The 15,415-nt window shown below is 31.5% G+C and overlaps 1 protein-coding gene across 1 annotated transcript in view; it reads left to right on the forward strand.

The window, feature by feature from the left end:
- The first annotated feature begins 237 nt into the window (after positions 1-237).
- The window catches only part of hh (hedgehog signaling protein), an 86,429-nt gene continuing 71,251 nt past the window's right edge, over positions 238-15,415 (forward strand). Inside the window, exons 1-3 of the mRNA XM_089590671.1 lie at positions 238-248; positions 383-442; positions 514-667. Coding sequence (XP_089446797.1) covers positions 238-248; positions 383-442; positions 514-667 — 225 coding nt within the window. The remainder of the gene's footprint in view (positions 249-382; positions 443-513; positions 668-15,415) is intronic.

Here is a 15,415-nt window from a genome sequence, read left to right on the forward strand (position 1 = left end):
GCACGCATCCTTGAAACACGGCTTTAGCACACTTTTTTTCTTTTTTTTTTTTTTTTAATCTCAACAACGGCACTCTTACGATCTCGCAGCCGGGGCTCGGCGAGTCCATAAAGCTTTTAACTTTTTATGAACGTGTACACAGAGCCAATTGAAGAAAGAACCCACTGATGTCCCTCCACGACGGCGGAGCTGCGCAGTTTGGCAAAAAAAAAAAAAAAAAAAAAAAAAAAAAGGAATATGACGGGTGGGTATGTATTTATCCTGGCTTCCACCCTCTCCTCCTCTCTTTTTCCTCAGCTCCTCGAAGGCTCCGGCTCGGCTCGCGCAAACGAGATGCAGATTATCAACCGTTATAAGGAATTACAGCGAATCTCGCTTAAAGTGTGCGCGGATACGCCGAGAGTGAGAAAGCCAAAGCAGTGGAGGAGGAGGAGGAGGAAAGGTGTATGTGCAGAAGAGAGAGAGAGAGAGCTGGCAGTAGGAGGGACATCCCGGAGAGCTTCATCCCCAAAGTCGGGCCGAAGGTGAGGATGACGCCACCGAGAGTCCCGTTTTCCCGGCAAAGGAGCCGAGAGGGAGAGATAAATTCCCATTCCGCGCGCCCACTGCGATTCCGTTCCCGATCCCGTTTCCGCTCGTCCACCAGTATCTCCAGCTCGCACCCCAGGTAAATAAATTCTAGGGCTATTATTGGGCCCCCTCAGCCCTGCACTCGCAAAGGGCCCTCTCTTGACTCGGCGGTGCCTTTGAGCCTCACGCCGATGCCGATGCTGCAACACATACCACCCACTCTCTCTCTCTCTCTCCTCGAGTCCTCCTCGGAAGTCGCAGCAGTGTTTGGATGGCCGAGAGGGGAGGGTAGGGGGCATTACTGGCATGTCTTTTCTTTCTTCTCGCCTTTCCTCGCACACGGCCCAACGAGTATCTAGATGTATTAAACACGCGTTGGTTTGCCCGAAACAGCTGAAGACGTGTTCTATGCGCCGCGCATTTCCAGCCGTTGCTCTTGTTTGTTTTCTCCGGCGCGCCACAATAAGTGTACATCGTTCCGTTTGCCCAGCGCACCTCAAATTACGCGCTCCACAATAAATATTTGGTCCATTCATCGCGCACAAGCCGGTCGGCCGTACAGATGGCCCCGGTGCCTCATTTTTCCACGTCTAATGGCTGATGTGCCTGCACTTATGCATAATGTATCCAAATGTACGGAGTTCCTTTTTTTTTTTCTTTTCCACTTTTATTTCTTGCGTGATCAAGGATACCTTGCTGGCTTAGCTTTTTACGTATATAGGCGTAGTGTTGTATACGAAGCAACAAAAAAAAAAGAACTATAGTACAAGTTGAAAAAGTGATTATGTCGCCAACTGATATCGTCGGAGAAAAACTGTCTATGATAGAATGTAGTTTTCCAAAACTATTGCTTTCGATATATCTGAAATGTCCCAATTTACAGCTGAATCGTAACTCAAATTTTCGAGTCATAAGAATGCTTTTTTTTTCAAATAAAAAACTTTTTTTTTTACATAAATTTTGACGAACTGTGCGCACAACGGTTATTGTACATGTATATACTATTATAATTGGCATATAGTGTAAATCTGCCTCAAATTCGTTTTGAATCAATCACGAATGGGGACCGATAATTTACATGGCTTTTGGGCTATTGGACCACAGTTGGAAATACGTACATGAAAAAATTAGTTTCCCAGAGATACGAGCCAAGAGAGCAAAGTCCGGGTCTCGAATACGTGAGCATGTGTTACCAAGCCCCCGAGCTACAAGAACCGCTGCCTTAACTATTATGCCGCCATAGCCGTGTAAAATAAATTATTCAAACTTAGTTATAAAGTGAAAAAAAGTGTTTCACTCTTAAATCATGATAGAAATTTTGGGTTAAACCTTTTTTTATAAATTTAACAACAGCTTTTTACTTTGATTACGCAATACCTTTCTTCTATGAGCAAATTGTATTAATACAATGTTAAAACTTTTGTTTTTACCGATTTTGGAAGAGAAAGTGTTTAATATGTGACCCTCTTAGAGCCAAGATTTTAATTTTTGACGAATTATTGTGAAAATAGCACGTGTACAACATTTAAATCTCTCAGTTGAATAATTACTTTTTCAATAAAAATGAAACATTTACATTCGATCGTTGGCTGCAGCCTATTCCAAAAACTACGTTACAGTTATGGTTACATTGTACTGCACGTGCTTCATGTCTATTTTCAGATGGTTATCACAAAATTTCTACAGCTGTCAAACATCGTATCGTCCATGCATAAAGCTTTCACCATTGCTACTAATGGAAATTGGGTATTGTACATTCACGTTACACACATGGTCAACAGAGCTATATGACTTCTATGCTGAGGTTCTACTGCGTATTTTCTAACAAACTACCAATAAATTAGACAAAATAATCTTCAAATTACCTGTCATGGTGGTATTTCCAGCCATCTTATCGATTTTTGTCTCTTCTAACTCCAACTTTGTAGGCATAACCAATGTATTGGAGTGCCTTATATTTTTGTCAGAGAAAAAAGTGTAACCACTTACAAATCATCTATTTTTAATACAAAATAAATTTTGAACCTAGTATAATGGTGATCCGAGTTAATCACATGGTGTATGCATGTATGACATGTATGTGCGTAATCAAGTATTTCGACTAACTCAAGTAATTCTTATCCAAATGGGCTCAAATTTTGTTCGTAGTTTCGAGTTGAATGTGTAAGTTGATGCATGGTATTCCGACAGTTTTTATCGGAGGAAAAAATTTTGAAAATATTTTCACTATAAAACTCTAAGAGTTCAGGAGTGGCTCTAAGTTTTCACACGTGCATTTTATACGTTTGCGTTCAATGAAAAAGTTGTAGATTAAAGTAAAATATAATTTTTTAGGCACGATCAATGTATGAGATTCCCTTACAATTTTTTCAGAGACAAAGTGTAACCACTCATGAATTTTCTATTTTTAGTATAAAACAAATTTTGAACCTAGTATGAGGGTGATTTAGGTTGGATACATGATGTACGTATGTATGAATATATGCATTTTATCAAATTTTTCGACTAATCGATATTAAACTTAGTTGGATATGATAACAGAATAATATAAAAATTAAATCCTATCATTAAAATAACACTTTTTGCTCTGGCACCTCCTATATTGGTTGAGCCTCATATGATAGACGAAGTGTTTTGTATGAATTGAGCTGCTTGTTTGTACGACATATTTACTCTTTAATACAATGCAAGTGATCTGCAATGAAAAATAGATGTGAAAACAGCGAAAAAATTGTTTTTTGTCCGTGAACAGAAAAAATTTGAATTCTGCAACATAGTGTTAAATAGAAAAGTTGTGAGGCTCATTAAAATGAAACTTTTTTGTGGAGTAAGTTTTTCTATTTATAGCTGTCAATATAATGTGGAAAAGTTAGATGCTGTAAATGGTAAAAATCGTTTCAAAATGGCTAAAAACTCGTTTGACAGCATCCAACTTTTCTACTTACATTTGTAGGTAAGATTTTAAATACAAAAATTGTAGATCTCATAAAAACAAAATTTTTCTGTATAAGTAATTTTTGTTGATACTGTCGTCCTAACACTTTAAACAAAGAAATCGTTTTAAAGCATGTTATTTTTATACGTGTCTTTTGATGACCAAATTTTAAACAAAAAACTTAGAGATCTTATTGAAATAGACTTATTTTTGTTTGGCATTTATGTCTTTAGTGTCATCTTAACATAAGATAAAACAAAAAGTGTTTCGAAATAGCCGAAAAATTGATGTGTGATGTATTATTTTATTATTTGACATTTGGTGATAAAATAAAAAATTAACTTGAGTTTAATAGTAAACTATAAGAATTAACTCCAACTAAAATCCTACGGTTAAAATTACACTTTCTGCTCTGGCAAACCATGCATTAATCATACCTTAAATGCAAGACTCTATGTTTTTCATAAATTTAGACGCTTGTTGAATAATTTTTTTATCTGTTATAGAACCCACTTTGCGGTGACCATTTCTTTTTTCAAGTTGAGTCCAAATTTAGACGCTCTAATGGCTACATACTAGTAAAATTCCTAAGAGCTTTTTCTAAGTCATTGTGATTCCCTTTAGTCTCTGCAAGCGTCTCATAATGTAGAATGCAAGTTTAACTCTACATCTGAGCTCAGAGGTGGGCAGTATTTTATAAAGTTTAAATACTCCAAGACGCTGCATTCGAAGTTTTAATTAAAGTTATGTAAACACTATATAAAATACTTGATTAACGTGATGAAATAGTAAATAAAATAAAATAATTTAGCAAATATTTTATTTGAATTAAAATATTTTAATTAAAAAAATTTTTTTCAATTGTATTTAAGTACAAAAAAACATTAAATGCAATATCTTAAGAGAAGTACTTAAAATAGTTAATTTCAAATATCTTAAACAAAATCCTTTTATAAATAAAATTATTTATTTATTACTTTGCTAAAGTAAATGTTTTGTTTGAATAAAATTGTATTTAAAATATTGCATTTCAAAAACAAATGTCAGATTAAAGAGTCACGGTACAGCATTTAATGTTTCAACTTGGGTTTACCATCACGACACTACAATAAATTAATGAATAAGTAATCAGTAATAAGATGAGGACAGTGCAAATACTAAAAAAAACAACGTACAACGTCTGTTTTTGTGACGTATTATGCAAGAACATCGAAACCATCGTTCACATGTAGCCGAATAGAGGTTCCATTATACACACGTAGGTAATAAAAAAAGGCAAATCTTATATTGTCAAAACTAGGCAGCTGTCTATATGATTGCTACAATTATCTGCTACGATAAAAAATATGTTTTCAACAAAATTTTGCCATATGATTAAAAAAAAATTATCAATACTAAACCAATGGTTAAGGTGGTTCTTCACGATGGTGCCGTATCAAAGCGACACGGGACCCTGTGGTTTTCTAATTTTCGATTAGCGTATTATTTGCAACATAAAATATGTTGTACTGGCACTTGACTATAATATCATTGCATTTACATACAAATAAACGTACTAATAAAGTCAGAGTAAGAGTTATGAAAAAATTTTTTTTTGACGTAAGGTTCTGAAAATGGCATGTACGCTCCTACTCAAGCAGACGTTGCCGCCGATTTCTGCATGATCGATAACTGATTACGTTTACGATTAAATATCGTATACTATTTCCCTGATTAGCCCATACTTTTGTTATATTATTAGAAAGCTGAAAAGTTCTTCTTTCACTGCAAACTTTTTCTATTGCGATCTTAAGTCTACTTTACGAGATATTACATGATATCGTAGTATGGAAAAGTAACCTACATAAGAATACATGTTACAAGTGAATTTTTTGACTGACTTGTTTTTAAAAATTTGCCTGATAAAGGGACTTGAAATTTTAAGAGAAGATGTCTTATAACTTTAATAACAATCCCTCCAAGTTTCCCTGTAAGTTTAAGTAAATGGGTTAGGTGAAGAATCACCTTAAGTAGTACCGTATCCCACTGTTAAAGCGGGGTGATTAAGGAAAAAATTAAGGAAATTTCACCTGACTTTAAGGAAAGAAACTTCAGAAATTTACTCAAAATTGGGGGGAGGAGGGTTATTAAAATTTTTCTTTATAACTACATAATACATCAAGATATAAGCGTGTGTTACATAATTATCATTTACATCGTGTACTTTTAGTTATTAGAATTTTAACACTATTTTTAAAATAATATATACAATAACTGAAAAATTTGTTAGCATCATGATTATACAAATAAGTATATTTCAATATTACACTGTTATAATAGATTAACAAGTTGTTGTTGTAAACTTTTTAATAAACTTCTCGTTTTCTACACGGTAAAGATTTTGACAGTACATTTGCTCTAAAAATTACCCTTCAAAACGAAACTTTATCATAGTTCTAAAGTAAAAATCACTGTATGTATTTTTTCCGTGAACAACTGTACAAGAATTAACGTATGTAATGAGTTGTTAAGGGCGTTAAGAGAAAACGTTTAATCAACCCACGAGTGAGACTAATAATAACGCGAATCATGAAATTGGCGTGGCTTAAATCATTTTGAAGTTACATAAACTTGCACTTTCTCTCCTTTATTGGCTCATTTACGCGCGTGACATTGAAGAAGCGATGGTGGAGTCAGCATCTGCAGGCGTCAATACGCCACAAACAAACGCGCGCGTGTTATTGCATACTTGCACAATCACTTTAATAATTTTGCCTCCATACGACGATAAATCAAAGTCAGAGTCACTCTCTGTACCCACGCACTTACCAACTATTTACCTTTCTTGCTTTAAAACTTTCATGTACCTAATGTGCGTCATATATAATCCATGGCTTGCTCGCACATCTCTCACTCTTCAAACAGCATCGCGGGGGCGATCGCCTTTTGGAGATTTATATTTATTAGTTTCCGCAAATTCTGTGCGAAAGATGATTAACATATGAGCGGACGCCTTCTGACATAAATGATGCAGGCGTTACATGAAAATTTCGGAAGGTTAATCATGCACCATTTGTGGATGTTGTAATTTAAGTGCATGGGAGGAAGAAAAACGTAAAATAGTTATTATATTGAAAAAAATACTTCAATTTTAATTAATTAGGGAAGCCCTATGGTTAACATATTATACATTTATTTAATTAAATACAACAAAGTTTTTGCCATGTATAACTCTATATAGCAACTCTACACTGAAAAAAAAATTTCGTTCTAACAAAAAAACTTTTTTTGAATCGAATAAATTATTTTGAAGAATACAAACAAAAAAATATTTTTTTTGGAATTAATAAACAGATTTATCTGAATCATATAAATTTATATTTTGCCCTAATAAATATTTAATTGCAGAGACTATCTCTCATTTTTGAAAGTACTAAATATTTAATTGATACCATAATGTATTATTTACTTTAACTATATCTGATACTGATTTAAGTAAGAATGTATTAAAATTTAAAAAATATTTATTTTTTTTGAAAACACATCAAATATTGTTACATAAATATTTATTTATTATAAAAAAAAGAGTTATTCAATACTAATACATATTTATCAATTCTGCATTAATATTTTTTAAATTAATATGTCAATTTACTTGGAATTAAAAAAAAATTTATTTTAATCAATAAACACATATTTAAGTCGAAAACGCTTGTACTTAAAATTAACAAATATTTGTTATCACAGAATAAATATTTATTTAACTACAGTGAATATTTATTTGTTTCAAATAAACATACCATATAAGTAAATACACATTTATAAAGTGTGAAGAAATAGTTATTAAGCATTAATAACTATTTATCAACTTCGCGTGAGTACTTATTACATTGACAAGTGCATTTATTTGAATTGAAAAAAAAACTGCTTGTGACAAATGAATAAATACTCAAATCTAAAAAATGTTTATTTGGTTATAACGATATTTTATTTGTATCAAATAAATAAGTAATTAAATTTAAAACTTTTATTTACAAAAGCTTACAGCATACTAAATATTTTTTTCTTTGTACTAAATATTAATCAGTGTGTAATAGATATTTCTTAATGTTAACAAAATATTTATTTGATCCAAAAACCATTATTATAGAAAAAAAGTTTATTAGAATAAATAGAAAATTATACCTGGAAACATACGTTATTTATTTGATATTATTTAATCATCTTATATGTATATAGACATTCATTTATTAGGGATTTACTTAGATATTCGATTAGCGTATTCATATTTAATATAGACAGATATATGTATTATATTTTATATATATTGTAAGTTAATGTATTATTATCATCATTATTATTATCATTATCATTCTTATTATTATGATTATTATTATTTATAAGTAGATGAAGAAATTATATTATTAAAGAGCTGAAATGTTTGTGAAAAAATCCTAAGTTGACTGGAATCGAACCCGGACATTCCGCGTGGAACGCTGACACGTAGACCGCTGACCTAAAACCTGTTGTACCTCTCGAAAAAAAAAACTTATACAATAGCCTTAAGGTATTCGAGTTTGACACCAGAAAATATTTATGAAGAATAAAGCATTAGTTTATTCGAATGAAATAAATATCTATTTATACACAGCATCGCATATTTTTTTGGTGCTTAATAAACATTTTTTTACTTCAACTAAGTGTGTATTTAAACTGATAAAATGTTTATTTGTATGAATCCAAAAAAAATTGTTTTGAGGAATACAAACAAAGAAGTTATTTAGTTCAATCGTATGAGTATCGATATTAAGAAGATCCGCATATTTAGTTTACTACTTTAGTTTAGTTTTACTACTATACTCCTTGAAATCAGGGAGCAAAGTAGTACTTTTCCTGGAGGTATGAGAGTCAGTTAATTGAGTCCCCAAAGTCGAATAGCGAAGAAAACGTGGGGTACCCACCAAAAAAATAATTAATAAAATCAAGTAATAAGTTTTTTAGTGTTTAGTCAAAATAAATAAATATTTATTTTGACCAACTAAATATGCGGATCTTTTCAATACCAGTACTTATTTGATCGAACTAAAAAATTTCTTTGTTTGTATTCTTCAAAATGATGTGTTTGAATCAAATAATTATTTATTTGGATCCATACAAATAAATATTTCATCAGTTCGAATACACCCTTAGTTGACTAAATAAATTGTTTATTAAGGATGCAAACAATCAAGATGAATACTTACAAGAAAAATATTCAATCAAATCAAGTAATAAGTTTTTTAGTGTTTAGTCAAAGTAAATAAATATTTATTTGGACCAACTAAATATGCGGATCTTTTCAATACCAGTACTTATTTGATCGAACTAAAAAATTTCTTTGTTTGTATTCTTCAAAATGATATGTTTGAATCAAATAATTATTTATTTGGATCTATACAAATAAGTATTTTATCAGTTCGAATACACCCTTAGTTGACTAAATAAATTGTTTATTAAGGATGCAAACAATCAAGATAAATACTTACAAAAAAAATATTTAATCAAATCAAGTAATAAGTTTTTTAGTGTTTAGTCAAAGTAAATAAATATTTATTTTGACCAACTAAATATGCGGATCTTTTCAATACCAGTACTTATTTGATCGAACTAAAAAATTTCTTTGTTTGTATTCTTTAAAATGATGTGTTTGAATCAAATAATTATTTATTTGGATCCATACAAATAAATATTTCATCAGTTCGAATACACCCTTAGTTGACTAAATAAATTGTTTATTAAGGATGCAAACAATCAAGATGAATACTTACAAAAAAAATATTCAATCAAATCAAGTAATAAGCTTTTTAGTGTTTAGTCAAAGTAAATAAATATTTATTTTGACCAACTAAATATGCGGATCTTTTCAATACCAGTACTTATTTGATCGAACTAAAAAATTTCTTTGTTTGTATTCTTCAAAATGATGTGTTTGAATCAAATAATTATTTATTTGGATCCATACAAATAAATATTTCATCAGTTCGAATACACCCTTAGTTGACTAAATAAATTGTTTATTAAGGATGCAAACAATCAAGATGAATACTTACAAAAAAAATATTCAATCAAATCAAGTAATAAGTTTTTTAGTGTTTAGTCAAAGTAAATAAATATTTTCTTATTTTAAATATGAAATTATTTCACTTAAATATTTGACTATGTAATAAATCGTATTGTCTCACCAATTATTTATTTAGTTAATGCTAATAAATGAAATGTAATTCAAACAAACATTTATTCGATTCAAATAATTTGAATTCGAATAAATACATTTATTTCAAGTGACGAAATTTTTTTTTCAGTGTATAGATACTAAATATAGCTCTACCAACAGAAGCAAAAAAACAATATGTAACTTGTGAATATGTAATATATGTTTTTCAACATAAAATACATTTTGAATATATCAAAAAGGCATTTATATATGTATACATGGCAAAATAACCCGGATTAAATTACTAAATGACGTGGTCTGTCTGGTAAAAAACAATAATTTACTTTACTTAGCACATGTATAAAAGTAATTAAGGTATCTGTCATAGCGTCCCAACTTTACCGTTGTTTTCAAGGTAAACATTCATGTAAATCTTCTCTCCACGTGTCAATAGCTGTTTTTTAAAACGATTTCAATAAAGGCAGTGCAATAAGATATTAAGTTTTAACGCCAAACGTGATACAGTCTTAGAAGCATAATATTTTTTAGACAAGTATTCTATTAAGAATTTTAAGTGGATCCCAGACGAATTCGTTTAATTTTTATTTATAATTATATTGCATAATAATTATTTTTATATCACACACGAAAGGGGCGAAGCCACATAAATATACAACATATATAACAAACAATTAAAAATTTTTATCTTCCCAGTCAATTCTTTTTTTAGCCGACTCTCAGACATTATGATGCAGCGTCATATGTGAATTGCCAGTATATTATTTAATACGTATGTATATGTCTTTGTAATTTACCTGACTTCTGTTTCGTTTTAAGACCAATCATTACATCAGTATGTGTACCTTCAACAGCTGGCGTTGAGGATGAAATAAGATAAGATATATAAATAGAGTAAAAATAGATAGATAATAATGAAACATAGTAAAATTTCATTTCAAATTTTTGCAAGTTCCCGTAGATAAAAGTTCACAAAAATTATCTACTTTCACCACTCATTAAGGTAGTACTGTCGCCTTACTAGTCGAACGTGTAACTTCTCAAAAACGAGTGTTAAGTTGTACTAAAACTACGAATACCTAAATAGTTTACGATGGAAAATTATGTAAAAATTCGTAACTAATCCTCGATATATTTTGTTGATTACAATATATACTAAAAATCAAAAATCGGTTTTTTTATCTAGAAAAATTTTTAACATAAAAATAATACTGCAACTGAAATAAGTTCACGACAAAGTTTTTTTATTATTATTTATCATTACCTGTTTACAAGAGAGTTTACTTTGAGAAGCAAGAATAATGATTATGTCAACTTTTTTTTCTTAGCAAAGTATTATATTTTCAAAATTTATTTATTTAATTGGTTTTAACAATTGACGATGTCGTTATTAATTGTTCTACCTTCAAAATTCTACCTCGAGTTTTCATAATGCATAAAAAAAAATTTGGTTGAACTTTAGAGCTCAATAGTCTTTGGCTGGAGACGAAAATTATTAGTTTGCAATGTATAATGCAGGATATCCAACATACATGTATTTTAAGTTTATTTTATAAGATAATTATGCATATTTACGACAGTAACGTCACATCATCGTAAGACTACTAAGTTTTACTTATATTTTAAGGTGTAGGTATACATTTAAAAATCTACTATTTAAATATTAAATGAAAACAGCTAAATGAAAGTTTTTCTTATTGGTTACATTTAGGCATCAAACAATTGATTTGAAACCCATTACTTATTTGTTATAACTGGAAACAATTCTGGGTATCACAGTACAAGAAAGTATTTTCTAAGTTTAGTAACAACAAAGAGAGTAGACTTTTATAATTACAATGAAGCTGTTTTTTTTTTTAATTTACAAGTTAAAAATTTCTTTTATTCACGCATACCAAACTCTCGTAATTTCGAAAATAGGACTGTTATATATTTCGTACAGTTCAGGCAAAAATGTATTATTATGAAAGACAGTATCAAAAAATTTAGCACTCCTTCGAGCAAACATGATGACAATGCGTGATTTCGTAAGTTGAAATTTTTTGCTTATTTCAAATACAACGTCAGGATGATATTACTTGATATTGCGAGAGTTTTTTGCAGATGTGTGAGATTTTTTACGTTTTTTTGTAAATTTGGTAATACCCTTGAGTTTTCCATTTATTATTAAACACTTTCACTTTTTATTTTCAACACTTTTGCTGTTGTCAAAATATTTGGCAATTTTTTCATCATTTATATATTTAATTTTTTAATTATTAACTATCGCTTTCAAATGACTTTTTGTGCTATGGGGTTCCTATACATTTTTTTTCTTTAAAATGATTGTAGAAAATACATCTCATAAAAATTCTCATTTTTTAGAGTGATTTCTTCGTAAATACAAATTTTTAGTTTGGATATTGAAAAATTTATAATAAATGCTGATAGTCCAATTGATCATGCTTATGTTCTGAAGTATTTTACTGAGTTGTAGTATAACGATTTCGTTTTTCATAAGTGTGAGCTTTCTGAAGTAGCATAATGATATTTTATGTAGCAATTATTAAACAAACGTTTTTAAAATAAATAATAAATTACGGTTAATAAAAAGTGTGTTTTAGGCCCTTGTGAATTTAAACTCTTAAATAAGACCATAAAAACGTATGTACAATAGATACAAGAATTTTTACTAACTTCTAAAGAGGAATTTTTTCTGTTAATATCTTTTATTTTTATCGAGAATGTACTGATTTTTAAAAAATATCCAGTAAATCATTGAAAGCACTCTAGAATTGAAAAGTTATTTGCGCGTAAAGACATTGTAAACTATGTTTGAATTCCTATTTTTTACATTATACATTGAAAAAAAGGAAAAAAAAAAAATTGTCAAAAAAAATCCTAATGACGTGCTAAAGCGTCCCTCTCAAGTTTCCGAGAATCAGCTGAAAAATTTTTACGAGTTGATCCTTGAATCCGTGCTAGAATCCAAAGTGATAGATTGTCGTAATAAAAATTTATATCCCATCGGAGATGATTTGTTACGTACTGACAGGTAATTTTAAGAAAATGCTCTTCCAGGCTCACGGAAATGAAATACATAAAAATGTGTATCAGAGACAATTGGCCAGGCATGCTGGACCGGCATAATGGCTCCTTTTTGAGAGGGCAATAAAAGCATATTTGTAAAATTTACAATTTAACGTCGAGCATGCGGTCGCGCATGTTCATTTGAGGGTAAAAACATTGATTGATTATTTTACTGCAAGGGACGGGACAGGAAAAAGCGTTCCCAGTACGCACAGTGAGGTGTTGACTTGTAAAGAGGCACTGGCAAATAAAATAAACGACCCCATGGGGGAAAGGGGCGGCCGGTGTAAAACTCCGGGTTTTGACTTTCACCGCAACAATGCGTTGTTTTGGCTTGAGGCGTCACTTCCAGTGGGTGCTTTTCATTTTCGAGGTCCGGAAATCGATGCTGTGCCTGTGCGACTCTGTAAGCATGTATCTCCCGATCCATGAATGGCGTGACGTGTTCGAGAATTCGGGATACTTCAAACGAGCATTCTTGGTTCACCACTGTGTGGCGTATATTATGTGTCTAGTACCTATCTGGCCTGGTGGCCTTGCGCCGCTTGAATTATGACTTACCTCAAATGTCCGGAATTTTTCCAGAAAAAACGCTGCGCAGCTTCTGTCTTTTGTAAAAGATAGTTTTGGTGTCGCAACCTTTTTTCTTTCTTCACTTTCGGTCAACTTTTACTTAATATACCTACGTAGCTGACTGACTCAATGGAATATTGCTACAAATTGCATGGGTCAACGTAAGAGAACATGTGTCACAACTTTAGGACTCGTACAGAGCTACAGTTGAGTACGTTAAACAATGATAGTTATCACTCTTTTTCTCTCTGTCGTCGTCGAAAATTCAATGGTTAATTGGATTATTATATTTTATAAAGTTGGTATTCATTGACTATTTAGCACGAAGTTAATGAATGATTTCACTAGTTTCGAGCATATTTTTGTACTTCTATTTAGATGGTTGTATTCTAAGGATAAATGGTAGTATAGTAATACCGACCAGTTGGAATTTTCCACTAATTTTGTTCACGTAAAAATTTAGCGAACGCTTTATCTAATCAACATGAGCCCTACTTACTGTGAAGTGTAGGTGTATATTTAAAATTTTGCAATAAAATATCTGCTTGTCATGTCAGATGAATTATCAAAAAAAGATTGGACAAGTATACAAAAAATGAAGGAGAAAGCACATGTACGCTTTTCTCATTTTCAAGATTGCCTAAATTATTTGACTGTTTTTCATACTTTTTCAATAAATATGTATATTTTTTTCCTCTTTTTACTGTTGCTTCTTGTCATCTCTGATGAGGACTTCCATGCGTTTTTAACCATCTATAGTGTCTCCATTTTGTACTCATGCTTTTATCCTCTTCTATAAAATATGTTTCTATATTCTTTGTATTCTTCCTCAACTTTTTTCTGTTTCTTTCTATTTTTTTTATCCCAGATTTCTGAATTTTAAAAACCACTGGCTGACCATCGTGTCTGTTTAAAGAGAATTTTAAAGTTATCCATTCACATTTTTTCGTCTATTTTTCATTCTCTCACAAAGTACAGCACACTCAAAGAAAAATTCATAAAAGTTTTCACTACCAAAGTCACGATAAAACTGAGAGGTTGTGTCAATTACTATTATTTTCAACGTAATTTTGATTCTTGTGAAATAACAGTGTCATTTTTCAATACAGGATACATAATTTCAGCTCTGATTAAAAGAAGGAAATCTGTGGTAATAAAAGGCAGCGAACATAGCAGAAGAGGCGTCTACTCCGGCTGATTAAGTTGTTGATTGTAATTCCTCGTAATTAAGTAATAAGTGTTATTTATATGGATAATTGTTAGCGAAAAATTACATCGCATTATGAGTTGTGCATTCATAGCGGGAAGGAAAACATTTTTAAAAAGACATTGTGCGTAGATAGAGGTATGCCACAGGAATGGAGTCGGATTTAGCCATGTGGACCCATATACACCTGTGCAGGCGCCGACCATCTGCAACTTTCTTTCCAAGGAAGTGATGGCAAAGGTTATGCGCCCTTTAAACAGGAAAGAATAAAAAAGTAGAGGAAAGACAAAAGAAAGGATGGTAGAAAGTTGGTGGCTGATCCGCAGACCAAGGGAGGCGTTTGATCAACCCTCACACATGATTTAGAGACTGTAAAATCGAGGTGTTAACCTTGGGTAGGAGAGAGAGAGAAAGAACACCCCAGCCAGTTTTTAGACTTATTATAGAGAAGATAACTTCACTCATAAATCTAGCTATGCCGATGTTTTAAGGACTGCGGGTGAGCTCACCCGACGAACTGGCCCAGGCGTTCGCCCCACCCAGAAAAGACCCGTGAAGCGCCTCTGCAAGGTGTTGGCTCCTCTCAACGGGAACTGGCTGACAGTGGGGTCTCATACAAACTAATCCAGATAAATGAGCACTGACTGTCTCGAGAAAAATTTCTTTCGCGAGCCCCCCCCCCCCCCCCCAACACCATTGAGAAAAATCTCCGACTGTTCTATAAAAACCAAATAGTGAACTTTTTCGACATCCAGCATGGAAAACATTGAATGGTTTATGAATTGCATAAGGAATATAAAAACTGCTATTCAAGAAGTCATCATATTTTTTCAACATTATGTGTATCGTGTCAAAATCAAAATTCTACAAA

The sequence above is a fragment of the Copidosoma floridanum genome, unplaced genomic scaffold (genome assembly GCF_036245765.1).
Source record: "Copidosoma floridanum isolate Cflo_tuat_1 unplaced genomic scaffold, Cflo_Japanese_pri ptg000013l, whole genome shotgun sequence".
NCBI classification, from domain to species: Eukaryota; Metazoa; Arthropoda; class Insecta; order Hymenoptera; family Encyrtidae; genus Copidosoma; species Copidosoma floridanum.